The sequence below is a fragment of the Zalophus californianus genome, chromosome 8 (assembly GCF_009762305.2).
Source record: "Zalophus californianus isolate mZalCal1 chromosome 8, mZalCal1.pri.v2, whole genome shotgun sequence".
NCBI classification, from domain to species: domain Eukaryota; kingdom Metazoa; phylum Chordata; class Mammalia; order Carnivora; family Otariidae; genus Zalophus; species Zalophus californianus.
In genome coordinates this window covers 116,895,073-116,922,484 of record NC_045602.1, presented here as the reverse complement: position 1 = coordinate 116,922,484, position 27,412 = coordinate 116,895,073, and the positions used below count along the sequence as shown (strand labels likewise).

The 27,412-nt window shown below is 42.1% G+C and overlaps 1 protein-coding gene across 3 annotated transcripts in view; it reads right to left on the bottom strand.

Annotated features, from left to right (window-relative positions):
- PHF20 (PHD finger protein 20) overlaps positions 1-27,412 on the bottom strand; it is a 146,001-nt gene that overhangs the window by 78,196 nt on the left and 40,393 nt on the right. For all 3 annotated transcript variants that reach the window (XM_027621550.1, XM_027621551.1, XM_027621552.1), the window contains exons 3-4: positions 8,929-9,100; positions 7,184-7,268 (exon numbers count right to left, since the gene is read on the bottom strand). In XM_027621550.1, the coding sequence (XP_027477351.1) occupies positions 7,184-7,268; positions 8,929-9,100 (257 nt within the window). The remainder of the gene's footprint in view (positions 1-7,183; positions 7,269-8,928; positions 9,101-27,412) is intronic.

Below are 27,412 nucleotides of genomic sequence, written 5' to 3'. Positions count from 1 at the left end.
TTCTGGCTAGTTACCGCCTTCTTTGTACATTCTCTACCCTCCCCACACCGCCCCATCCCTCCCCTCCAGTCCTAAATAGGCCCCTGTCAATGGCCAGCCACCTCTAATGAAAGCCTCACTCTGTAGTGTTAAAAGTCCAATGCAATCTTAGCCCAATTATTTTCCAAACTTTGTTTCTCATTACCAATACACAACTTAAAGTGATGAGCTAATTGCCACCCAATGAAACCGCCTTGTGACATTTCCACCTCCACATCTTTATCAAAGTATTTTCCGGCCTAGAATGTCCTACTCATTGACCCTTAAGCACTCAGCTCAAATGACCACAATAGTTCTGTAAAAGCTTCCTGACTTCCTAACTAGAAAGGTTTTTCCCTACTCTGAACTTCTCAAAGACTCATTTTGGCACCTTGCCTGCAGGACCTCAAATTAGATCTACCTTCATAAAGAAGGCAGATACCAAATCAAAGGCAGGCTCCCCAAGGCCAGGGACCACATCTCACACCAATTTCTCTCTCACACAGCATCTGGTTCACTGTAGACCCGGGCTTCTCTAAGTACGGTGCCCAGACCAGCAGCATCAACAACTCCTGGTGACTTTTAGAAATATAAGTTACCAGCACCACTCCGCATATACTGAATCAAAACCTCAGAGTGCAACACAAAAATAACTGTGTGTTTTAACAAGTGTTTCAGGTGATTCTGGTATATTGTCACAGACAATTAGTAATTCCTACCGAACTTTACTCCTGGTATTACAAAACAAAGTTGATTATCCATCACAAGTATCACCAACACAGAACAAAGTGTCTAGCAAACTAGATACAAGGATATATAGTTATGTTTGGTTGGTTAAAACAAGCAATAAGATGTGAGGCTATGATAAGGGATTCTACATAAGGCAGCTCAGCAATGACTGATGAATTCTTACAACAAAGGCCTGGGATCCTGTCTTCCTGCCTCTATTTGGCAAGCAAAGAAGCAATGATAAGCAATGCTATGGAACTCTAAACATACCCTTTACAAGCAACCATGACATGGTTCTGGCCAGCCTGCGGATGGGGGCATTAAGAACCCAACTCTCATTAAATCTTAAATATCAAGTGTGCCAACAAGACACCCAAGCCTATACCTCTTCAACTATCTTACCAAGAAAGAAAGTTAGCATCAACTACATCAAAATGAAAACTGTCCATTTTTACAGACATTTCAAACATCCAGAAGGACATTTTCAGCTATCTGAGGTCAATTTTGAAGCTTACTCCTGATGGCAGGCTCAAAATGGAGGCCTTAAATGAAGGGGTATGCCCTGAGTTCCAAAAAGAGCTAAAACAGAGCTAAGCAGACCTGGGAGTAGAACCTAAGCCTCTCTGCTGACCTCTGACCAATTCTTCTTCCACCACCCCAAACTGCCTATTCCTCAAGTCCCTCAGCCTAAAGTCCAAACCAGAGACCCAGAGCATCAATGGCCATTCTAAAATTACCCACACTATGGCCAAAGGTACTCAGGAATCACTGGCCTTAGACAGCAATATCCCGGCCCTGACTCTTTTTACTGCCAAAGAACTATAAAGGATCATCTTAAAACATTCTCCCTTGATCATGTACACAGCCTAACTTGGGCTTCAATAAATCAGAAGGAAAAAAACAACATATCCCATGGACAATGGTGGCCTAGGCCCACTTCTGGAAAAAGGCCCCAAATCTACTTTAATGGTTCCTGTACAACTATACAACTAAAAGAATGCCTTCCCGGGGCGCCTGACGGGTTGCCTGAGGCTCACTCAGGTCATGATCCTGTTAGGCTTCTCCCTCAGCTCGGGGTGTGTGTGTGTGTGTGTGTGTGTGTGTGTGTGTGTGTGTGTGTGTGTGTGTGTGTGTGTGTGTGTGTGTGTGTGTGTGTGTGTGTGTGTGTGTGTGTGTGTGTGTGTGTGTGTGTGTGTGTGTGTGTGTGTGTGTGTGTGTGTGTGTGTGTGTGTGTGTGTGTGTGTGTGTGGTGTGTGTGTGGTGTGTGTGTGGTGTGTGTGTGGTGTGTGTGTGGTGTGTGTGTGGTGTGTGTGTGTGTGTGTGTGTGTGTAATAAAAAATAAAATCTTTTTAAAAAAATTAATGTGTTCTCATGGAATCCTCCTGTGGGTGGCTGACAATAGAGCTTTCCCATGGCCACAGAAAACATCTAACAAATAACATATAAATGACAGAAAAATAAGTGCATCCTTAACACAAAGGCCCCCTGCCTCAGGCTCCCTTAAGAAGCCCCTGTCCTTACACATGCCAGGTGAAACAAAGCTTCCTGGTCTTGCCCCTCTGGGGGTTAAGAACTCAGCGTATCAGACAACCTTATAGCAGTAGTAGGTGCAGAAGGGATGTAAGAAAAAAAAAACAGAGATGCATAGAAAGCTGATCTTCTGTAGGACCAAGGAAATAGGGAAGCACAGGTGACTCTGGATAGATATCTGTTGTTCTTGAAATCTACCATAACTGTGACTCAAGGGCCCTTTCTCTATCCCACTCATCTCCAAGAGTCAAAGAATTCCAGAATGCCATGAATAGGAGACTCAAAGTTTTCAAACATGGATTCTCAATGTCTTTTTTTTTTAAAGATTTTATTTACTTATTTGAGAGAGAGAATGGTAGAGAGAGAGCATGAGAGGGAAGAGGGTCAGAGGGAGAAGCAGACTCCCTGCTGAGTAGGGAGCCAGATGCGGGACTCGATCCCGGGACTCCAGGATCATGACCTGAGCCGAAGGCAGTAGCTTAACCAACTGAGCCACCCAGGCGCCCTGGATTCTCAATGTCTTGAGGTTCCTGTACATGTGCCTCAGGGGTTGAGCAGAGGGATATGCACATGTCTGCAGTATACCTTCCCCTCCCCCATCTTTTCTTCTTAGCAATTTTACTAATGGGCTTAGGTTCTGTAGCCAACAACTTCTTAAAAATGCTTATCTATTCTAATTCTTTCTTCGAGTTCTAACTGCTCAAATGAGTCCCAAGAACAGGTAGTGAACTGCCAGTAATCACAGAGCAGGGACTGGGACCAGATCCTGACCCCTACTCGGGGCTCTCAAGACACCACCCAAGACACCACCAGGCTCCAGAAAAGTACTGACCATCTACACCCACCAACACATCAGGCATGTATGCACACACACCCAATGAACACCTACTGCTGACAACTCCTGCCATTTTAGGAAAACTCTGCCCTAGAGAGGCAGCCTGGTACTGCGGAAACTACAGGTCAGGATCTTTGAAGCCCCACAGACCCATATTCAGTTCACAGCTCTACCATTCATGTACGGGCTCTGTAACCTCAAGCAACTTCTCCTGTGAGCTTAGTTCCTCATCTGTAAAATGATGGGGGGGTTGATGGCAACAACCTTTCCATGTTTGTGTGAATACTAAATGAGATCAGATATGGAAACTGCTTAGCAAAGGAACTTGTTACAGAGCAAGGGATCAATAAGTGGTTCCAATTATTACCATCCACCAATCACTTTAAAAGGGAAGCACCAACCCCTTCCCCACAAAGAGGTAAGAGTCAGGCTAGCCCCTGTGTGTTTGGGCCTAAATCCTCCTTTTATCTCTGTGCAAAGCTGTTCACAGTGCCAATATCCCCACATTTCAAATGCAGGATCACTTACAGCATGAAGAAGACAAAAAATAGTAACTGCTTCAACAAGAGACTCTAGAAATAAGACCATTTCCATAAAATCTCCTGTTACAAATGCACACTTCAGGCATTGGACCAAAGACTGAACTGAGAGAACAAGGGACACGTGACCTAAGAATATGAATAATTTTAAGGAAGAGGGGCCTGATTCGCCTGTTCAAGCAAGTTAAGGAACCACAGATCAACAGGAAGGAACAATTCTTCATTTTGTTGAAAATGCAAACCTACTTTCAGTTTCCCCCAGCACATGCCTTGCAGAGCAGCAGGATTCAGGACTGGGGACACAAAGCCCTGACACACAAGTGGCTCTGCCATCCCCAGTGTAACAAAGGGGAGCTGAGCAGCCCCAACAAAGAGCTGAGGTCACCTCACCAGAGATGGCTTCCGAACAAAGATTCCCTGGAAACAGAATCCCATCCTTTACTCCAACACAGATAGGGGGGGCTAACAAGGCTAACCACGTGTGGCTGCCTTCACATGAAATGATGCTTAATTGCCACTGCCAAAGAGTTATTCCAGGTGAAAAGAGCTAAATAACACTGCCCTCCCCAGTTTCCAAGTGCTTAATTACAGCCTTAAGAAACTCTAAAGTTGCCACTTAGTTGTGTTTCAATCATGCCAGACTCCCAATGCCAGCAGCCTCAATGCTCAGCCTCAGGAAAACCACCAAGGAGGTTAAGAGTGGCAAGAAAATGAGGCCACGCCTTCCAAAGATTAAACTATAGGGTATTACTTCTCTATATGCCCAGCTACTCCTAGCAGCACCAACAAGACAGTATGACTTTTACGGGAAATAAAGGGGGCACCTTGCCAGCAGAGCTTCTCCTCACAGTGCCATTAGGCTGCGGTGGTCCCTGCTGCAGATGAAATTGAGGCAGAGCAGAAAATACGAAGGAAAGAGTGAAAAAAAGAGCCCAGCACTGTCTCTCCCCATCCTGCAATTACTAGAATCATACTGAACTAGAAACTGTCCACCAGCTCCCATGGATAACATCTAACCTAAAGGCAGCACCTAAGAGTCATTATCTCGTCTCAAAATCAGGCACAGATCTGAGCTCTCACAAAGGCTAGCTTTCCTTCATATTCCTTCAGTGTGGCAATAATACCAACCAGCCAATTCCACTAACGTTCAGGATTTCCCCTCCCCCATGCCCTTCCTCTCCTTTCCCTTCCAATTAGTCTCAAGACCAGTAAGGACTTCAGACCCAAGAACTCTGCGGAAAACTGGTTCTGGCAGAAATCTCCACTCATATTCAATGTCCTTCAATAAACTAAAATTCGCTGGACAGACTTCAGAGCTTACAGAACCAATATTATTAGAATAACAAATGACCATTTTAGGGACAATCACTATCTGAAGACTCTTCCCATAATTTTAGCTCATGGCGAAAATAAACTAAAAATATTTTTTAAAACAACTTCCAAAGCTCTGGTTGCCCCAGTTTAAAAGACATTTAAAAATCTTAACTTTGGCCAATAATTTGGGCAAAGACTTTCAGTCCTTAAATGATTATTTCAAAAAATTCCAGACCCATCGACATACAAAAAAAAAAAGTTAACTGCAGACAGGGATCCCTCACTCCTCCCCTTATGATTTATCTGCACCATTCTGTTCCTGTACTGCCTCCTCCAGGTGGCTACATAGCAACACCTACTTCACACTGCTTTGAACTAGTTTTTGTTTGTTTGTTTCCCTTTAAATCCAAGATGCCCAGCTCTAGGCTCTGCAGATATTAGATGCAAACAGTAGGTTCCTAAGCCTCTACTGCCTCCACCAGGACACCACCCTACCCCTCTGCAAGACTGCTCCCAGAGTTCCCCAAACCCTTCTTACACAATCTGCCTTTTCTCCTTTGCCACTTCCTCACCCAACTCCCTGGGCCTCCTTTCTATCTTCCATATAACTCTGGGACATCACTGAATCCAAAGAGAAATGTCGCTTCCTTTCTACAACCTCCTTTACAGAATTACCATGTTACTACTCACAACTTTTATCTAAGGGCCAGTCATTTCCCCAAGGAAATATCCACCTACAGTGGATATTATTCAGGAAGAAAATATGATTGATCAGCATAAATCAACCTAACGGACTTGCAGGAACACATCTATGTACATTTAGAACACCTATATCTCATATCATATGATTTAAATCCAGTAAGAGCAGAAAACATTGTTAATCTTGAAAATAAGACTCTAAAAAAGTAAACCATGTCATTTACTAAAAGGCAATTTAATAACATGTAAGCTTTCCTTTAAAATACATTTTTAGGCTAAAGTGATACATATGAAAAGTACTAACAGGGGATTTTATTTGGAACACAAGATTATAAAAGAAATTTAGGGAAACAAGGACCATCCAAAAAGACTTAATCAACCATGAGCTGGAGTATCACTAACTGCTTAGATATTTTAAAACTACAACCTTGCTTTGGAAGCCTGAGGCAAGAGAATTGCGCTTGCGCTTTCAGGATAACCTACATCTTAGGAGAGTTAACCCACAATGGCCTAACAGCTAGAAGGGTGGAGGTGGGGTGAATGTAACAAAAGACAAACAGAAAGTTCTGCCATATGCAAATGTATGTTCATTTTTGACCATTTCAACCCATTCTCAGACAAAGCTTGGTCAGCCCCAGGTCCAGCATTTAACAGAGTGCTGAATGAATACTTGAATAACTTCACTGAATGAAAAGTCAATGTGGCCTCAGAGTCACCACTAACACTGGTACTAAAAGGCCTGACTGGCCTAAACATTCACTGAAGAGATCATGGATATACCACAAACATCCTGAAATAAAATACCCCCCCCCCAAAAAAGGTTATCACTCGGACCCAGAGTCTATTCTCTGAGTGTCAGGATGCTGACCATGCATATTATCTTCTTAACCCTCCTTCTGCCTTTGTACTAGCAAAATGAGCCTCATTGGGTCATGTTGCCAGTCTTGAGTCCTCACAGGTTCTAAACTCTGGCAAAGGCATCCCAATTCAGTGCTCTAAATCCCAGGGCCCCAATTTCAACTAGAAGCTTTGATATTACAGACCGCCCTCAATCATGTTGTAACAACAAAGCTTTTTTTTTAAGTAGGCTCCACACCCGAGCTCTACTGACTGAGCCAGCCAGGCACCCTACAAAGCATATTTTTAAGAAATGTTTATTAATGTCCACTTCATTTCTAGGCTATTCACAAATAATTAAAAGGAATATTAAGGCTTATTTCATCAATTATATTAGGAACTCCTGGACAAAAACCTGCACACTTACCAGCAGAGTGACAGATGAACCATAACTATTTTATGGAAAACTAGTACTAAAATTTAGAAGGCAAAGAATCAAATTCCTTTTTAACCCAGCTTTGTCTCTATTTATAGTTTCTTCCTAATTCCTGACATAGTGATTAACTTGAAAAGAGAGGATTCCTAGGCAATAAATACATACTGAAAATACACTATCAGACTCTAATATTACAAACTCCCCCCTAATTCATGAATAAAAACAATTACAACTAAAATGCCTTACCATCCTTGTTAACAGCAGTGACTTTGGCTGGGTAAAAACGACAATCAGACCAGCAAGCAAGGACCTGCTCGTTTATTTGAAATTCCTAAAAAGCATTAAAACAAAACAAAACAACACAAAAAGACTGTTACCAATCCAGTTTCATAGTACGTGTACAGTACCAGATTTTGTGAGAAAAGCTGACTGACAAGAGTGGGAAGGGGTGATGGCTACTGGGACGGAGGAGGATGTTTCTGCTGTTCAACACTGGGTGTCAACCCAAAAGGGCTGGACACAGGATTCTTCCTATCCTAGGAGGTCCGGGCAGGCATAGCAAAGTACTGATTAAAATCCTTACCCTATCCCTGAGCCTAGGACCACTGGGAACACACCCAGTATACAAACTGGAAGGAGGGAACCTACCGCAGCTCGAGGGAATCAGCATTCATGCCACCTAATACCACCCACATTTTTAAAGGGTCTTTTGCCAAAGGAAGCACCCATTCACTTTTAATATTTCATACTGTTTTCCCAGCACACAGTTTGCATTGATACAGTTTGTAGAATAAATACTGAGCAATCAAATTGGACAACAGTAAACAATTCTTTTTCTTTTTTTTAAGATTTTTACTTATTTATTTGACAGAGAAAGCACACAAGCAGAAGGAGAGGCAGAGGGAGGAGAGGAAGAAGCAGTTTCCCCGCTGAGCAGGGAGACCGACATGGGACTTGAACCCAGGACCCTGGGATCACGACCTGAGCTCAAGGCAGACGCTTAACCGACTGAGCCACCCAGGCAACCCAACAGTAAACAATGGGGGTGGGGGAGGAAGGACACACACAGACAGCAAGAGTTCAAGTTTCCTGGCCAGGGTTAAAATGAAAAACAGAATCCGGGGGTGAGTCAGATCCAAAGGCAACAGGATTTCTACAGATTTCTCAATGCCTGTTTAAAAAACTCAAAACTAATACTTCATATTTCATTCTGAAATCAGTAAAAGCTCCAGGCATAGCAATGAAATTTAGAAAAAGGAATATAGTCCAATTCCAAGATATTCAAGAGCTTTTTTTTTAAAGTAGGCCCCACCCACACCCAATGTGGAGCTCGAACGCATAACCCCACGATCAAGAGTCACACGCTTTACCAACTAAGCCCGCCAGGTATCCCTCAAGAGTTTATAAAAGGGGGTGCCTGGGTGGCTCAGTCAGTTAAGTGTCTGCCTTCGACTACAGTCATGATCTCAGGATCCTGGGATCCAGCCGCACATCAGGCTCCCTACTCAGCAGGGAGTCTGCTTCTTGTTCTCCCTCTTCCCCCCCACCCCGCCCCCTAGCTCCTGCGCATGCTCTCGAGCTCTCACTCAAATAATAAATGAAACCTTAAAAAAAAAAGAAAAACCTTTATAAAAGACCTTGATATGAGGCTCCACATGGAATGATTGCTTAATAAATGGTCAGACAACAAATAAGTTTAATAAGTGATCTGAAGGGATACAGTAGTATAAAAGAGACAAGGTCCCCATTCATCCTCAATGCTTTTCAACCAAGTTAGTTTATGAACTGTCATGTCAATCATATCATATAGACAGATGACAACTGAGATTCTTCAAGAGCCCCAGGCACCATGGAGATCTCAGGGTTGCAACTATAGGCTATTTAAATAAGGACTGGTTCCCCAGCTGCTACTGACTTTCACACTGAATATCAAAGGCTGGAACATAAAGTAGCCAACGGCTGACCCAGCTCATTATAGACTTGATACTCACAGAAGATCCTTCATCTTCATGTAAGCCCTCTTTCCTCAGCTGTATTTTCTCTAAAGGGCGTAAATAAGGACTGTCCCAGCAGAACCACTCATCATAACGATGGTTCCAACGCTTGAAATGGATGAGTACTTTTCCTTCTTCGTAGTCAATGTCTTCTATGTGAGCTGGATACCTGAGTCGGAAAAAAAAGTTAAATGCCTTTAACACCCACCCAAAATATCCAAAACAGTACCCTTCCAAACCTCTTCCCAAAGGACTAGCTTACCAAAGTACTAAATAAAGCCTACCATTTAGAGACTGTAATTGTGTCAAATCACAAATTATGGAGGCTAACAGACCTGGGGTTCAAATCCCAACCTGGGCATTCTTTAGTTTATGAATTATTAAATTGACTTTTCAGAGCCTGAGTTCTGTCACGTAGAGTAGAGGAAGGATACCCAGCATACTGGGTTACAATGCAAGTTAAACAAGATGACATACACACAAGACCAGAGCACAAAGGAGTCAGGAAGCAAACATTTAACAACTAGATTATATTTTACATAAGCCAATAAATTAGAGTGACCATGCAACCCAGACTGTATTAGATAGCCTGAATTTAAGAATTGTATAATACATATAGAATACCATGCAGCTGTTTAAAAAAAAAAAAGGTTCTGTCATGATATGGAAAACTCTCTCAAGATGAACTATTAAAATGAAAACAGCAAGGTACAGAACACTGTGTATGGTAAGCTATTGTTTATTTTTTTAAAAGATGAAAAAGTAGGGGTGCCTCGGTGGCTCAATTAAGCACCTGACTTCGGCTCAGGTCATGATCTCAGGGTCCGCATTGGGCTCCCCGCTTGGTGAGGAGTCGGTTCTCCCTCTCCCTCTGCTTCCCCCACTCTTGCTCTGTCTCTCTCTCAAATAAATAAAATCTTAAAAAAAAAAAAAAAGATTGGGGTGCCTGGGTGGCTCAGTCAGTTAAGCATCCAGCTTTGGCTCAAGTCATGATCCCAGGATCCTGGGATCGAGCCCCGCATCGGGCTCCCTGCTCGATGGGAAGCCTGCTTCTCCCTCTCCCACTCCCCCTGCTTGTGTTTCTGCTCTCACTATCTCTATCTCTCTGTCAAATAAATAAAATATATTTTTTTAAATATGAAAAAGGGGCGCCTGGGTGGCTCAGCTGGTTAGGCATCTGCCTTTGGCTAGGGTCATGATCCCAGGGTCCTGGGATTGAGTCCCACATCGGGCTCCTTTCTCAGCGGGGAGCCTGCTTCTCCCTCTCCCTCTGCCTGCCGCTCCCCTGCCTGTGCTTGCACTCTCTCTCTGTCAAATAAAAAAATAAAATCTTTAAAAAACAAAAACAAAAAAATGATGAAAAAGTATATTTATATATGCTTAAATATATATAAAAGTATTTTACACAAGAATCTAACAATGGTTACTTGTAGAAGTGTGGTCAGTTCAACAGTTCACCCTCCTTCCAGACTGAGAGTTGGAAAAACCAACAACTACATTTCCCTGACTCCCTAACAAAAGGCAATCAAGGTCATGAAGACCTGTGGGTTTAGAGGCAACTATAGTGGCCAAACCCAGTGCTCCAGGGCAGGGCCTCTCAAACTTTCATGTAACGCAAATCATCAGAGGATCTTGTTAAAACGCAGATTCTGGGGCGCCTGGGTGGCTCAGTTGGTTAAGTGACTGCCTTCGGCTCAGGTCATGATCCTGGAGTCCTGGGATCGAGTCCCACATCGGGCTCCCTGCTCAGCAGGGAGTCTGCTTCTCCCTCTGACCCTCTTCCCTCTCGTGCTTTCTATCTCTCATTCTCTCTCTCTCTCAAATAAATAAATAAAATCTTAAAAAAAAAAAATGCAGATTCTGATTCAGCAGATGGAACTAGGGCCTTAAGAGTTTTAAACAAGCTCCCTGGAGATACTGATACACTGGTCTGCAGAAGCAAGGACCTAATGTCTAATTACTGCTTCCTAAGTCTCAAACAAGTGTGGAGGGTGGCAGTGGCCCCAGCAGGAGTGAATTCCTGGCCTCCAGAACACAGCTCCAGCAGTGGGTCCTTCAAATTGATACCTAAGGGCAGCAACCATGAGTCCCACTCCTCCAACCCTTCCAACAACTTTGTAAATAGCCAATTTCTTGTGTTAAATCCTTTTGTGGTTAAAGCACCCATGGTGGTTTCTGTTTCCAGCATTAAAACCTGACACACGAGGGGAACTGAGTATGGGGGAGGGAAGGAGTGAAAGTGGGAGGGAGACTTTTTGTAGTGTACCTGTTAATGCTTTTTATTTTTCAACCATATTATTCTGTTGCTCGTTCCAAAAATAAATAAATGGTTAAAAATAAAGAAAAATAAGTATTGTTTGCAATTGTTCTCTTAAATACTTGCATTAATCAGATTGCTATTCTAGATTGAGAAAGTTCAGATTCTACCTATATTTTCTCCCTACAACTTGTATTGGTACCATTTCCAGCCTTTCTTATATCAATCACCTAGTACCCCACCAACCTAATAAACATGTGCTACATAAATAAACAGGCCTGCTTCCTTGTTGTCTGTACCCTATGTCCTCTTCAATCCTATACTAGTAACCTCTAAGGCAGTTTGCTTGCAGTTTAACCTATCACAGTAGGTTGCAGATACTGGGCATTCGATAAATGTTGAGCAAATGAATTCTGCTCTCTCTATTCTTCCCAAAGGTCAGGCATCCTGTCAATTCTTCAATCCCAAAGCTCTTTGACCCCAGCTACCCATTCCAGTTTGAGTCACTTTCCAAGTTCAGGCCCCCATCAATTTGTGTGGGTATTTCTCACACAGGACTGACAGGGTATGCTTTTCAAAATTCTGAATGGTACTATACATACATTAAGTGCCCAAAAAATGTTAATGGAAGGAATAACAGCCTTGATACTAGTGTCCATACTTCAATACAACTGACATACAGCTGCTACAAACATAAGATATCCTGACAGCAGACTAGCTAATTATACAATCTGTGAACTGTGAAGTACAATTGTAGGAGACAAAAGGATTCCCTAAACCTACTCCTCTCTATAAAACTGAGAGAAGGGGGGGGCACATGGCTGGCTCAGTTGGTGGCACATGGGACTCTTGATCTTGGGGTTGTGAGTTCGAGTCCCACATTAGGTGTAGAGATCACTTAAAATCTTAAATAAATAAATAAAACAGGGAGAAGAACATAGATATCTCAATTATACTCCTCTTGACTGGGACGCCTGGGATCAGTCAGTTGAGCGTCTACCTTCAGCTCAGGTCATGATCCCAGGGTCCTGGAATTGAGTCCTGCATCGGACTCCCTGCTCGGCTGGGAGTCTGCTTCTCCCTCTCCCTCTGCTCCTCCCTCCTCCCCTCTCCCCGTGCACTCTCTCTCTCAAATAAATAAAATCATTTAAAAAAATACATATATATTCCTCCTGCCCTCTCATTTGTTCAATCTACAAGAGACTAGCGAGCCTCCCTAAAATATCAAACTCTGATCTAACACACTCCTATTCAAAAGCCCTTTCTCGGACGATTTACTATCTCTAGCAACAGTTTTCAAACACAAGTCTTTGGACCAACACATAGAATTAATTTTTCACAGAACTGTATTTATATTAAATTATTGCAGAACTTTTCTTTATACTAAATCACATTCTTTCTAAATTTTTGGTGCATAAATACGTTTTAAATCAGTGGTAACTGTTTATTTTTAATACTCTTACTAATATTATGGAGCCATTAAAAAGATTAAGTCAGCTCTCTATGTACCAATTTTAAAAGATCTCTAAGAAAAGTGGGAAAAAAACCAACAACTAAAGATGCAAAATGGTACTGAATACACTACCATTTATTTGGGGGAGAGGAGAGAGCCAATACATTCATACCTTTTTAAATGCGTGGGCTATCTCTGGAAGGATGATCAAGCAACCCGGTTTGCCTCTTGGGAGGGGAACTGGATAGTTAAGGAACTGGAGAGGAAGTATGAGACTTATTTTATTCAATATATATCTTTTTGTATGTTTTGAATGTTGTACCATGAGCATGTATTAACTATAAAAAATATATAATTAAATATTTATTTTAAATATCCTTATTTGGCAAAATAGAAAGTCGACAACCTCAGGACAAACCCCAAATTATTTTGAATTTGCACTGGCCAGTGCCTTCTAAAAGTCTGGTAAGTCCAGATCCACAGAATCAACTCCAAATTCTTAGGCTAGCAACTCCAGTGCACATACTCAGGAGTCTGAAGAAGGACCTCTAGGTCCTTGGCTAGCCCAAAGCCCTTCCTTGCTCAGGCACAGGCATCCTACAGTCTGCACACTATACAAACCTCTCCAGAAGAGTCAACAGTAACCAAGGGGTAAGCAAGATTTCCTAAGGAGAAGGCAGTTTTCCCTACTTTCCTAAAGTGTACAAGGATGAAAGGCACTCATGGAGGATGGGGAAACCTAACTGCACTTCAGAGAAAAGGGAAGACTTGGTGAATCAAAACTGCTAGTTGCCTTGGAAAACAGCTCAGCTTTATCAGTCAACAGAACTTTATTTAAGTGACTTTGATCTGTCCAGTCAATCCCAGGTCCTGAAAGGGATTATAAGATATATGTGTTCTGGCTCCTGCCCTTGAGGAGAATCAGACATGTGAACCAATTAAGTTTTAAAACTATTAGGTGAAACCACATAAAACCACTGATAACTACTTTTTACCTACAAAAACAATAATTTTATCTGGTGCAACCTAAATATTTGGACAACCATTAGGGTGCTGGGGAAGAAGCCACAAAGTTAACGTTGTGAATGGAATCTGTATAGGCAGAAAAAGGGAGAAAGAATTTCCAATTTCAACATGTAACTAACAGCCACTGATGAGACTCTAGATTCCGAACTAACATTGCAGCTGGGAGTCACATTTCTAATGGAAATATTAGCCAGAAAGGAACAGATATCAAATACCAAACTGATAACAAAAGTAAGCTCTAGGGAGGGAAAGAGGTACTAAAAATGGCCAAGAGACTTTTGCCAGTAGTTTGAATTTTCTTTTCCTTTTTCTTTTTTTTTAAGATTTTACTTATTTATTTTCTGAGAGATAAAGACAGTGCAAGCAGGGGCGCCTGGGTGGCTCAGATGGTTGAGCGTCTGCCTTCGGCTCAGGTCATGATCCCAGGGTCCTTGGATCGAGTCCCGCGTCGGGCTCCCTGCTCCTTGGGAGCCTGCTTCTCCCTCTGCCTCTCTTTCTCTCTCTGTCTTTCATGAATAAATAAATAAAATCTTTAAAAAAAACAAAAAGAGAGAGAGTGCAAGCAAGGGGAGGAGCAGAGGGAGAGGAACAAGCAAACTTCCACTCTGAGCATGGAGCCAGACTCGGAGCTAGAGCCCACAACCCGGAGATCAGGACCCAAGCTGAAACAAAGAGTCAGACACTTAACTGACTGAACCACCCAGGCCTCCTGTAGTTTCAATTTTTACAAGGATTTAGTCACATAATACTTGTGTAAGGAAAAATAAATACTTTTTAAAAAAATGGGCACCATGCCCTGCACTGCAGGGCCTGAACTCACGACCCAGAGATTGAGAACCAAGCTGAGATTAAGAGTCTGACATCCAACCAACTGAGCCACCCAGGTTCCCCCCAAAATAAATACTTATAAATTAAAAGTTCTGAAAAGTATGTAATGAGCAGACATTCAGCCAACAACTTCATGGTTTTGGGATTTTTATGCCGCTTGGCACATCCACAAAACAGAATATTATGCAGCCATAAAAAAGAGAGAGAGAAAAGAGTGCCTGGGTGAGCGACCAAGTCTTGGTTTCGGCTCAGGTCATCATCTCAGGGTCGTGAGACTGACCCCTGCATCGGGCTCCATGTTCAGCACGGAGTCTACTTAAGACTCTAAGATAAATAAATCTTAAAAAAAAGAGAGAAAGAGAACACACTCTGAATTGATATAGAAAGATTTCTAAGACATGTTAAGTTTTAAAAAGGCAAGCTACAGAATAGTTCATATCTTATGATAACGTTCTTGTTACAAAAGAGGAAAATCAGAGTATGTATTTGTTTTGTTTGCATTGTAGGATAGACAGAAACTAAAAAAACTGGTTATCGATAGAGGACAGAGCAGGTATAGGATAAAGAAGTGGAAGCAAACATTCTCACTGTATACTTTGTTACACTGTTTTGATTTTTGAACCTATTCAAACTCTAGCCAATGGATTATCAATTAATTCCCTTGCATTTCCCAGGTGGACTATCTCATCATATTCAAATTATGACTACACTATCTCACTTTCAATACTGACACCTACCATTTAGCTTTCTTGTTTTACCATACTCATTAGTGCTTCTAAGATGACGCTGAAAATTAGCAAATAGTTGGCATCCTCCTCTTTAATGAAAACGTCTCCAATGTTTCATCATTAAGTCTGAAGTTTGTCAAATTTTCTAATTAATGCCTTTAATGTGAAGTTTTCCTCCACACCCACTTACCAAGGATTCATCGAGAATGAGACCTTTCAGATTTTGTCAAGATGATTATACAGCTTTTCTTTTACTCTATGAATATAATGAAGTAACAGATTTCCTAAGTTTAAGTTAACATTACCCTGCTAAAATACATCATATTTGGTTATGTGTGTCATTCTTTTAATAAGTGTCTATTTGGTGTTTACTGATAAGTTTTGTGTCTCTTTTGTCAGTAGGATTTGTCCAAGGTTCCTCATATTATGTCTTTCCTGCCCAGTTTTAGTATTAGGCTATGCTACCCTCAGAGAAAGTACTAAAAAGCTTGACTTCATTTCTATTCAACCGCCTACTCTGAGACCTTTTCAAGATAATTCTTTATCTACCTTTTCCATCACTTCTATGGTTACTAATCCGGTCATGTTTTCTACCTCTTCTTGAATTAATTTTGCCTAAATAAGAGAGTTTGAAATGATCATCAGATACAATTTAAATATTCAATAGTTTTCCTTTGAGGAAAAGAACTCAAGACTCAATAAAAACATTTCAAACTCAACTCACAAACAGGATTTTTTTTAATAGATTTTATTTGTTGGGTGGGGGGGAGAGCACGTACAGCAGGGGGAGCAGCAGGCAGAGGGAAAAGCAGGCTCCCCACTAAGCAAGGAGCCCGATCCCATGACATTCTGAGTCTAAGGCAGGAGCTTAACCGATTGAGCCACCGAGGCGTCCCACAAACAGGATTTTTAAGTGGCAAATACAAACACTACAAACACTACATGCTAAGCACTTTATGGGGCAGAAACTACTCCCTATTGATTCCATTATTCAAGAAACATTCCTAAATTTATACTCTTTTTTTTTTTTTAAAGAGTTATTTACTTATTTGAGAGAGAGAGATTGCATTGGGGCGGGGCAGGGGAAGAGGGAGAAAGAAACCGAAACAGACCCCCCGCTGGGTGTAGAGCCAATGCAAGGCTTGATCGCACAACCCTGAGATTACAACCTGAGCCGAAACCAAGAGTCAGATGCTCATCTGACTGAGCCACCCAGGTGCCCCATAAATTTATATTGTGAGACAAATGGCTAGGTCCTGGAGTTACAAAATAGATGACCAAACATCAGGGCTTCTAGAGTAGCAAGGGCCCAAAGAGAAGTATGGTGGGTTCCTTGGAATTCGCCATCCGTCTCTACAAAAAGACCAAGAACATTCTTAATCTCTGGAAGGAAAAGAGTAAAGGAGTATCATGCCTAAAATTATCTGGCCTACCTATACCCCGTGACCAGAACCAGATAGAAAAGAGACAATATTTCCTATGGCATGCCTGGGCTAGAGACTAAGTTTCTGCATGCTCTCCCCTACCCCCTCTCTAAAGCACTTGAGTGGACACATTTTTTTTTAATCTTTTGTAAAGATTTTTTATTTTTACATAATCTTTACCCCCAAAGTGGGCTTCGAACCCCTGACCCTGAAATCAAGAGTCACATATCCCACCAGCCAGGTGCCCTGGACCCTTCTCTCTCTCTCTTTTTAAGATTTATTTATTTGAGAGAGAGCAAGTGAGTGTGGGCAAGTGCAGGCTGGGGGGAGTGGGGGCAGAGGGGGGCGGAAGCAGAGGGAGAAGGGAAGGAAAAGCAGACTCTGCACTGAGTGTGGAGCCTGACAAGGAGCTCAATCCCAGGACTCTGAGATCATGACCTGAGCCGAAATCAAGAGTCAGCCATTTAAATGACTGAGCTACCCAGGGGCCCCTGCACCCTTTTCTTTTAAAGTATATTTTTTACCACTCAACTCCTAGTCTCTTCCTTAATTTACCCAAAACTACTTTTGCTCACCTTCCTCAGAGGCAGCAAATGAGTGGAAGTCCACTTCAAACTTTTTCATCAGGTACTGGAGGGTTAGGAAAACAGCTTTAAAGAAGAAGACTTAGTACTTGGGCTGAACCTTGAAAGATGAAGAGAGGTGTTTGCCAAATGTCTGAATTTCCTTCAGACTGTTCTGCATATTGAATGCATAGACATTCAATAAATGTTCATCAAATGTATTTTTTTTAGATTTTATTTTTAAGCAATCTCCACAACCAATGCAAGGCTCAAACTCACAACCCTGAGATCAGAGTTGCATGCTCCACCAACTGAGCCAGCCAGGTGCCTACTTTTTTTTTTTTTTTTTTTTGAGATTTTGTTTATTTATTTTAGAGAGAGAGCATGCGCACAAGCATGCACACAACTGGGGGGACGGGAAGAGAGAATCCCAAACAGACTCCACACTGAGCACGGAGCCTGACACAGGGCTCAATCCCACAACCCTGAGACCATGACCCAAGCTGAAATGAAGAGTCGGATGCTCAACCAACTGAGCCACCAAGGCGCCCCCAAATGTACTTTTTAAAAAGATTTGACAGGACACCAGAGTGGCTCAGTCAGTTAAGCATCTGCCTTTGGCTCAGGTCATGATCCCAGGGTTCTGGGATCGAGTCCTGCATCAAGCTTCTTGCTCAGCTGGGAGCCTGCTTCTCTCTCTCTCTCTCTGCCTGCCACTCCCCCTGCTTGTGTGCTCACTCTCTGACAAAACTTTAAAAACAATTTTTTTTAAAGATTTGATTATGAATACCTAGAGTCACAAAGCAGCAATAGGAATACAAACACAAATCAAGGTGAATCATCAAAATAAACCAATGATATCCATGTTGCAGAAGTCAAAAAGACAAAAAGATCCCCATACAAGAATTGTCAAACTGGGGGTGCTTGAGTGGCTCAATCAGTTGAGTGTCCATCTCTTGGTTTTGGCTAAGGTCATGACATCAAGCCCCATGTCAAACTCTGCACTCAGCAGGGAGTCTGCTTGAAATTCTCTCCCTCTCCCTCTGCCCTCCCCCCCCCCCCCGCTCATGTGCACACACCCTCTCTCTCTCCAGTAAATAAATAAATTTTTAAATAAAAAAAGAATTGTCAAAATGAAAGGAACTGACCACAGCACCAAGACAAAATTAGTTACAAAACAGCTTTCTTCCAAAGGCCAAAAAGTATTGACAACTCATATTTTTCCAAAATTCAACTTGGGAAGGACAGATAACCTAAACTTCATAGTAAATCAGGTTACTATGGTGACCTTATTTTAAGCAATGGGTATAACTGTCCACTAAGCCAACCAAGAAGCCACAGAAGGCCAGTGTAGCCAATCAAACATAAAGAGACCAGGAGAATGGACAAAAAAAGAAATTCATCAATTCAACAGTTTTTTTTTAAGATTTTATTTATTTGAGAGAGAGAGGGAACATAAGCAGGGGGAGCGGCAGGCAGAGGAAGAAGCAGGCTCCCCACTGAGCAGGGAGCCAGACATGGCACTCGATCCCAGGATCCTGGGATCATGACCTGAGCCTAAGGCCGACGCTTAACCGACTGAGCCACCCAGGCGCCCTCAACAGACATTTAGAGGCCTGTTCTGGGATAGGAAGTGTGCCTGGGTTTGGAAATACAGGGCCAAATCTATGAAGACATGTGACCGCAGCAGCTGGCAGAGGAAGACAGATTCTATGTTCTAAGACATACTAGGCCTTTCATTTCCTCAGACATACCACATACCTTCCCATATCCAGTCTGCTCCTTTTACTTGAAACATCTCTCCCTGCCCACTCTTCCCAGGCAACAGCCTTACCCTTCTGCAGCCTCAGAATCCCTGACTACAATATCTCAAGTAGCCCCCATCTCCTTCCAGTCTATGTCAGCTTCCCACTTGCTTCCTTCGTAGCACTTACCCCAGTCTATAATTATTTCCTTTGTTTCTCCATTTACTTATGTTTATGGTCGGCTTCCCTAAGAGACTACAGAAGGCTCTAAGAGTATCTGCCTTGTAGTCACTGCAGAATCCTCAGGGGAATAAACATGTGTCTATATACCCACATAATGATAATAAAGGATCACAGGTGCAACAACAGAAGACTACCTAAGGTAGAGTAGGGTAAAGAAGACCAAAAGACCAGTTCTAGGGCCAACAGGGAATGAAGAGGCCGAGGAAGAAGTGGAGGGAGAAGGGGCTCAAGATAATGCTAGTGAAGAGGAGACACTGGATTTTAATTCTGAAAGATGAAGAGGCATTTTCCAGGTGATCAAGGAGCCAGTGAGGCTGGAGAGTGTTTCTGAGAGAGGGTGCATTATGAGTAAATCAGCATAGGTACAGAGGAAGGGAAGCACAAAAGAGGACAAAGTAGGCAGAAAACTAAAGATGGGAAAGGAAACAGTAATTCCAGGCAGAAAGCTGCACAGGAACCTCATGGATCCCATACCTGTTGTGCAGACGGGCAGCTGGGCCCTAAATGACTGCTTCCCAACAGCAGTCCATGGACCACTGGGTGCTGGTGAACACAGCTAGCAGTCCACAAGGTCTCCATGAAAAATGTTTTACGTGCTTTTCCATAATCTGGACCACCTTTATCAGAGCTAACATAGTATCATTTTGCTCCAGTGCTATTAAAAGTGGGATTAGATAGTATACAGGTTGGAGGTGCCAGTCCTCACATTTTTGAGTTTGAGAAACACTGCTCTAAGCTACCAGATAAGCCAACCTACCCAAGGGCTGCACCAAAAGAGAGGACTGTAGGAGAGTGAAGCTCACACCAAATGAGAGAGAATAATGCCATGTACATGTCCAGAAAGGCAGAGAACAGTCTAGATCTAACACAGGGAGACAATATTGGCTTGTCCACAGTAAATGACTTCAAATCCCGGAAGGCTTGCTGCTCAGTCTTGGCTGCTTATGAGTAAAATTAAGCTGCCCAACCGCACACACTGTGCACATGCTTAAATTAGAGCAGCTAGACAGTGCTTGGCAGGAAATCTGTTTGGTCCCCCACACACAGCAGAAACACGAACTAAAGAAACATTACAGAGGGGAAAAAAAAGGAGGACCAGAAAGAATAAAAATTTCCCTCTGATTTCCCACTCCAACTGGTCAGTGTTCACTCACAGGGCTATTAATAACCAGTGTGTGCCACTGACTGTGGGGGTTAGAACTCCCATTACGTAAGGATCTCACTGGATCTTTACCACAATCTCATGAGCACTTAGCAGCTGTCATTATCATCGCACCCATTTTACATTTGTGGAAATGCAGGGTCAAAAGAATTAGGAAAAGGTAAGTAAGATCAGTATACAGATCTTCTGACTAAACCCAGTGAGGAGACTTCTGCTCTTTATCTGACTTCACATATAAATATCCTTGTAGTGACACAGGTCCATAAAGGTGTCTTTCATCTTGGCCACCTAACAGTCTACCTGATGGCTAGCCCAAAATCTACCTAAACTTTCCCCCAGGGGTTGGGCATTCAGACTGCTTCCACATTCTTTCTATATATAAAAATAGCCTTTCTGCAAATACACATGCATTTACTTCAACACTCAAGAGTGCGCCTCTATTCCTGGCTCAGTGCACGCACCAGAAGCAAGAGTTCTATGCACAAAAGTAACATTCTAAGCCATCCCCAGCCTTTTCTGGAGAGAGGATGGAAATGGAAGTTGTATTTAGTGAAAAACAAAAGGCTAACTATTAAGCTGCAGAAAAACTGTGCTGTTTTAAATGCCTTAACTCTTTCCCTACCCCTTCACCACCTCTATTAGTCAACATCTGACACTTCTAACTCAGGAAACGTCTTAAATTCATCTCTCCTCTCCATCCACATCATTTCTCATTAGCAACAACTGAATAGTCAGTACATCCAGGCAACCTATGCCCCTCTATCAGTACAGGCAAAGGGCCTTTACACTCAGTAAATATTTGGTGACTGAATAAACACTACCACTTTTCTGTTCCTAAAAGGGACCCAGGTCTCTCTCTCTCCTGATTAACATCTCCCTTTTTAGCCCAACCTTCCAGTACTCCTGATGTGTTCCCTCTCTGGATTCTGAGACTACATCATATTCCTTGAGCCCTAAATACTTTTGCTCACACTGTCCTTCTGCCTGCTCTCACCGTTCCTTCTGCCTGCTCTCACCTTCACTCCCATCCTGGAAATCTTGTCTGTTGATCTCACTTCCTTCTGACTCCCTGGTCCCTCTCTCCCTCCATCATACCTGCCTGGATAAAGCCCAACCTTAGGTAAATCAGATTCTCCACATTCTCCAGCCAGGCAGCTGATTATGGCTAGATAATGCACTCAACATGCTGATGGGTCTCACTTGAAATGCATGACCACAAACAATCCTTTCCTTGGGGATGGAGCGGGCTGTATGACTGAGTGTGGGAACATGTCTATATCTTGATCTGGGTGGTGGTTACACACATGTATCTATGTATAAGAGATCATCAAGCTACACACTTAAGATGTGTGCACTCTAATATAAATTATACCTCAGGGGCGCCTGGGTGGCTCAGTTGGTTAAGCAACTGCCTTCAGCTCAGGTCATGATCTCAGGGTCCTGGGATCGAGCCCCGCATCGGGCTCCCTGCTCGGCGGGAAGCCTGCTTCTCCCTCTGACCCTCCCCCTGCTTGTGTTCCCTCTCTCGCTGTCTCTCTCTCTCTCTCTGTCAATTAAATAAATAAAATAAATAAATAAAATCTTTAAAAAATAAAATAAAATAAATAAATTATACCTCAAAAAAAAGTTATTTAAAAATTTAAAAAAAAAGAGGGGCACCTGGGTGGTTCAGTCAGTTAAGCATCTGCCTTCGACTCAGGTCATGATCCCAGGGTCCTGGCTCCCTGCTCAGCTGGGAGACTGCTTCTCCCCCGCCCCTCCCCGTTTTTATTCTCTCTCTCTCAAAAAATAAAATATTTAAAAAAATTTTTTTAAAAGCGTAAAATATTTGCTCTCTATATTCAATCAATGTCTTACAACTATAAACTACCATGATTTATTATTATGAAAAAAGTTTTTTAAAAATTCAGGGTTGGGGGGCCCCTGGGTGGCTCAGCTGGTTAAGTGGCTGCCTTCGGCTCAGGTAATGATCCCAGAATCCGGGGATCAAGTCCCGCATCGGGCTCTCTGCTCAGCAGGAAGCCTGCTTCTCCCTCTGCCTGCTGCTCCCCCTGCTTGTGCTCTCTCTGTCAAATAAATAAAATCTTTTAAAAAATTAAATAAATAAATAAAATAAAATAAAATAAAAATTCAGGGTTGGAGGGGCGCCTGGGTGGCTTGGTCGTTGAGCATCTGCCCTCAGCTCAGGTCATGATCCCAGGGTCCTGGGATCGAGCCCCGCATCGGGCTCCCTGCTTGGCGGGAGGCCTGCTTCTCCCTCTCTCACTCCCCCTGCTTGTGTTCCCTCTCTGTCTCTCTCTCTGTGTCAAATAAATAAAATCTTAAAAAAAAAAAAAGCTCAGGGTTGGGGGGGTCTGGGTGGCTCAGTTAGTTGAGCATCTGACTTTTAGCTCAGCTCCGGTCTCATTGCCAGGGTTGCAAGTTCAAGTCCCGTATTGGGCTCCACGCTGGGAATGGAGCCTACTTAAAAAAATAATAATAATTCAGGGTCAAGGGGAAGAAAAAAAATAAAAATAAATGGAGGGAGAAAGGAAGAAAAAAATTAAAAAATTAAAATTAAAATCCAGGGCCTACCACTGGCTCTTGAGTGGAAAAGAGCCTGATGAGGAAAGGAAGCTCAGTCTAGGATATAGGAGACTAGTTAGGTGGCTAGTGCCAGGGTCCAGAAGATCCATGATAGAGGCTTTAGGCCAGAGGGGGAGGGTGGAGATGGCAGCCAGTGTGAGAGTCAGGATAGATTTTGCACGTGGATCTGACAAGATTGACAAGATCTGACAAGTAGATGATGGGGTGGAAAAGAGGAGCAAGGAGACTCCAAGGGGGCTCTAGAGGTTCTACAGCCTGTTGAGTTCTGTGAAACTTTACTGTTCAAAAAAAAAAAAAGGACATTCTACCATTGTAATAAAATATGTATGTGCATATATATACATATATATGTATATATATAATCTTTTACTCTAAGAATGATAATAATCCAGAGGCGAGAAGCAACAACAACTCAGTAGCAATGAGCACACCTAGCACCCAGATCTCTGTGTTTAATACCATTTTCCAATAAAAGGAACCAGGGTTCTTTGGATAAATGGCTAATTGTAGGACTGGAGCAGGAAATATACAGGATAAGTCTAAAATATTTTGTAGTGCCAGAAATAAGAAAGTGTCTCTCTCTCTCTCTCTCTCTCTCTCACACAAACACACACACACACAGTGATGATGGGTGTATGTCCAAAGGACACAAGAGGCAACTGAAAGAGCTCCCAATGTAACAAGAGCAACAAAATAAAGTAGTATTGGATTATAACCCAAAGTCTAAAAGAAGTATGAATCCATCAGCATGGATATAAATAAAAGATAATAAAAAACAAGGAAAACCTAGGGGTGCCTGGGTGGCTCAGATGGTTGGGCATCTGCCCTCAGCTCAGGTCATGATCCCGGGGTGCTGGGATCGAGCCCCACGTCGGGCTCCTGGCTCAGCAGGGAGCCTGCTTCTCCCTTTCTCTCTGCCTCTCCCCCGTTCATGCTCTCTCTCTGTGTCTCAAATGAATAAATAAAATCTTAAAAAAAAAAAAAAAAACAAGGAAAATCTAGAAACTGACACAGCCAAGAGCAGCCTAAGGAGACATGACTACTAAATGTAATGTTGTATCCTGTATGAGTTCTTGAAACAGAAAAAGGACATTAGGGGAAAACTAAGGAAATATGAATAAAGTATGGACTTTAGCCAATAATAATAAACCAATATTGGTCCATTAATTGTAACAAATGTACCTTACATTTCTGTATTATTAATGTACAATGTTAATAGTAGGGGATATTGGGTTGTTATATACAAGAACACTGTATTATCTTTGGAATTTTTCTGTAAATCTAAAACTGTTCTAAAATAAAAAGCTGGGGCTACTGGCTGGTTCAGTCGGAGGAGCATGTGACTCTTGAACTTAAGGTTGTGAGTTCGAGCCGCATATTGGGTGTGGAGACTGCTTAAAAATAAAATCTTAAAAAATAAAATAAAATAGGGGCGCCTGGGTGGCTCAGTCGTTAAGCGTCTGCCTTCGGCTCAGGTCATGATGCCAGGGTCCTGGGATCGAGCCCCGCATCCAGCTCCTTGCTCTGCAGGAAGCCCGCTTCTCCCTCTCCCACTCCCCCTGCTTGTGTTTCCTCTCGCTGTCTCTCTCTCTCTGTCAAATAAATAAATAAAATCTTTAAAAATAAATAAATAAATAAATAAAAAATAAAATAAAATAAAATAAAATAGGGGCCCCTGGCTGGCTCAGTCAGTAGAGCATGTGACTCTTGATCTCAGGGTTGTGAGTTCGAGCCCCACACTGGGCGTGGAGCCTACTTAAAATTTAAAAATAATTAAAAAATAAAATAATAAAATAAAATAAAATTCTTACTGAAAAAACTCCATGACCACCACCTCCAATGAGACGTTAGTGGAATTTGATGACATCAGCAATCCTACCATATTTCTCACATCAATCCCTCTTCAATCTTCTAAATGACATTTCATACCTTGTCTTCTTTCCTCAAACTCAAGCCTTCCTTCTTTATATCCTCAGTCTTAGCTGAGGATTTTCCTATTCCACTTAAAAAATAAAATCAATCAAAAAAGAATTCCCAATGCTGGTAGGAACATAAAATGGTACAACCACTGTGGAAAAAAGTTTGGCAGTTCCTCAAAAGATTAAACAAGTTAATTAGCATTTGACCCAGTAATTCTATTCTTAGATACCTAAGAAATATGAAAACATATGTCTACACACAAACTCATACACAAATATTCATAGCAGCATTACTCATAATAGCCAAAAAGTGAAAATAATATAAATACTCATCTACTGATGAATGGATAAACAAAATATAGTATATCCCTATAATGGAATATTATTCACCCATCAATATGAATGTTGATATATGCTACAATACAAATGATCTTGAAAATCCCATTTTAAATGGGGCACCTGGCTAGCTCAGTTGGTAGAACATGCAACTCTTGATCTCGAAGTCGTGACTTCAAGCCCCACACCACTGGGCTTGGAGTGTACTTTAAAAAAAAAAAAATGAGAAGGTAATCCAAAGTAGTTAACTTTGGGGCACCTAGCTGGTTCAGTTGGTAAAGCATATGACTCTTGATCTCAAAACCATGAGTTCAAGCCCCACACTGGGCATAAAGCCTATTTTTTAAAAAAGAAAATATGTTAAGTGAAAGATGTTAGTCACATAGAAACACATATTATATAATTTGGTTTCTATGAAATGTCCGGAATAGGCAAATCTACAGATAGAAAGTATATTAGTAGTTGCCCAGGGCTGGGGAGGGCTGAGGGGGAAAAAGGAAGTGACTGCTAATGCAGAATTTCTTTTTGGGGTGATGAAAATACTTTTTTTTTTTAAAGATTTTATTTATTTATTTGACAGACAGAGACACAGCGAGAGAGGGAACACAAGCAGGAGGAGTGGGAGAGGGAGAAGCAGGCTTCCCGACGAGCAGGGAGCCCGATGTGGGGCTCGATCCCAGATCCCAGGACCCTGGAACCATGACCTGAGCTGAAGGCAGACGCTTAATGACTGAGCCACCCAGGCGCCCCTGATGAAAATATTCTGAAATTAGATAATAGTGATAGTTGTACAACTTTGTGAATATGCTACAAATCACTGATTTGTATGCTTTAAGAGAATGAATTTATGGTATATATATTACAATTCAATTTAGAAAAACAATAAAAAAGGAGGGAAACAAAAGAATCCCACCAAGTGCTGGCAAAGACACAGAGCAACTAGGACTCTCATGCATTGCTGGTGGAAACGCAAACTGGAATAGCCACACTAGAAAACAGTTTGGCAGTTTTTCAACAAGTTATACACATACTCAACCTATGACCTAGCAATCCCACTCCCTGGTATTTATCCAAGACAAATGAGAACTTATGTTCTCTCATATTTAGTAAAAACTGGAAACAATTCATATTTTTGAACAGGTAAATGGATAAACTGTGGTACATCCATACAATGTCATTCTACTCAGCGATAAAAGTAACAAATGACTCATTCATGCTAAAGTGTGGATGAATCTCAAAAGCATTATAAGTGAATATGATAAGAAGCCAAATTTAACAGACTACACACCATACAATTCCATTTATATGACACTCTGGAAAAAGTACAACTACATGGACAAAGACAGGATTATGGGTAACAAGGGCTGGAAATGGCAGAAGGAGTTGACTACAAAGGGATACAGGAAATTTTATGGGGTGATAAAAGCACTCTACATTTTGATTGTGGTGGTACATGCTTGACTATGAATTTGGCAAGCGTCATAGAACTGTACAGTATGTAAATTATAACTCAATTTTATTTTATTTTTTTTTAAGATTTTATTTATTTGACAGAGAGAGAGAGCACAGCAGGGGGACTGGCAGGCAGAGGGAGAGGGAGAAGCCGGCTTGCCGAGCAGGGAGCCCGATGTGGGGCTCAATCCCAGGACCCTGGGATCACGACCTAAGCCGAAGGCAGATGCTTAACTGACTGAGCCACCCAGGTACCCCTATAACTCAAGTTTAAAACAGAAAACACACACACAAAAAGAAAAAACACATGCTCCCATCACCAATACTACTAGTCAACCTTCATGTCTATCTGTATACCCAGTCTCCCTTTTCCCCTTATAATAAATGAACTATCTGCTCCTGTAAATGGCTAATTCCTCCATTTGTGCACCACACCAGTCTCTCTCCCATTTTCACCAATCAGAATTTTGTCCCCAGTGCTCCACTAAAACAACTCTTGTCAAGATCATCTATAGCCTCAATGTCACCAAATCAACAGTCATTGAATTTTCACCTTACTTGACCCAGCAGTGTCACAAACTGAAGTGATTACTCCCTGCTTCTTCGAAATACTTTTTTGCACTAGGCCTCTGGACATCCTCCTCTTGGGATTCCTCCTGCCTCAATGGTCACTCCTTTTCAGTCTCTTTTGCTGGTTCCTCTTCCTCTGCTAACATCTACAGGAAGGCTCCTGGGCTCCATCCTCCTTTTTATCTGTAC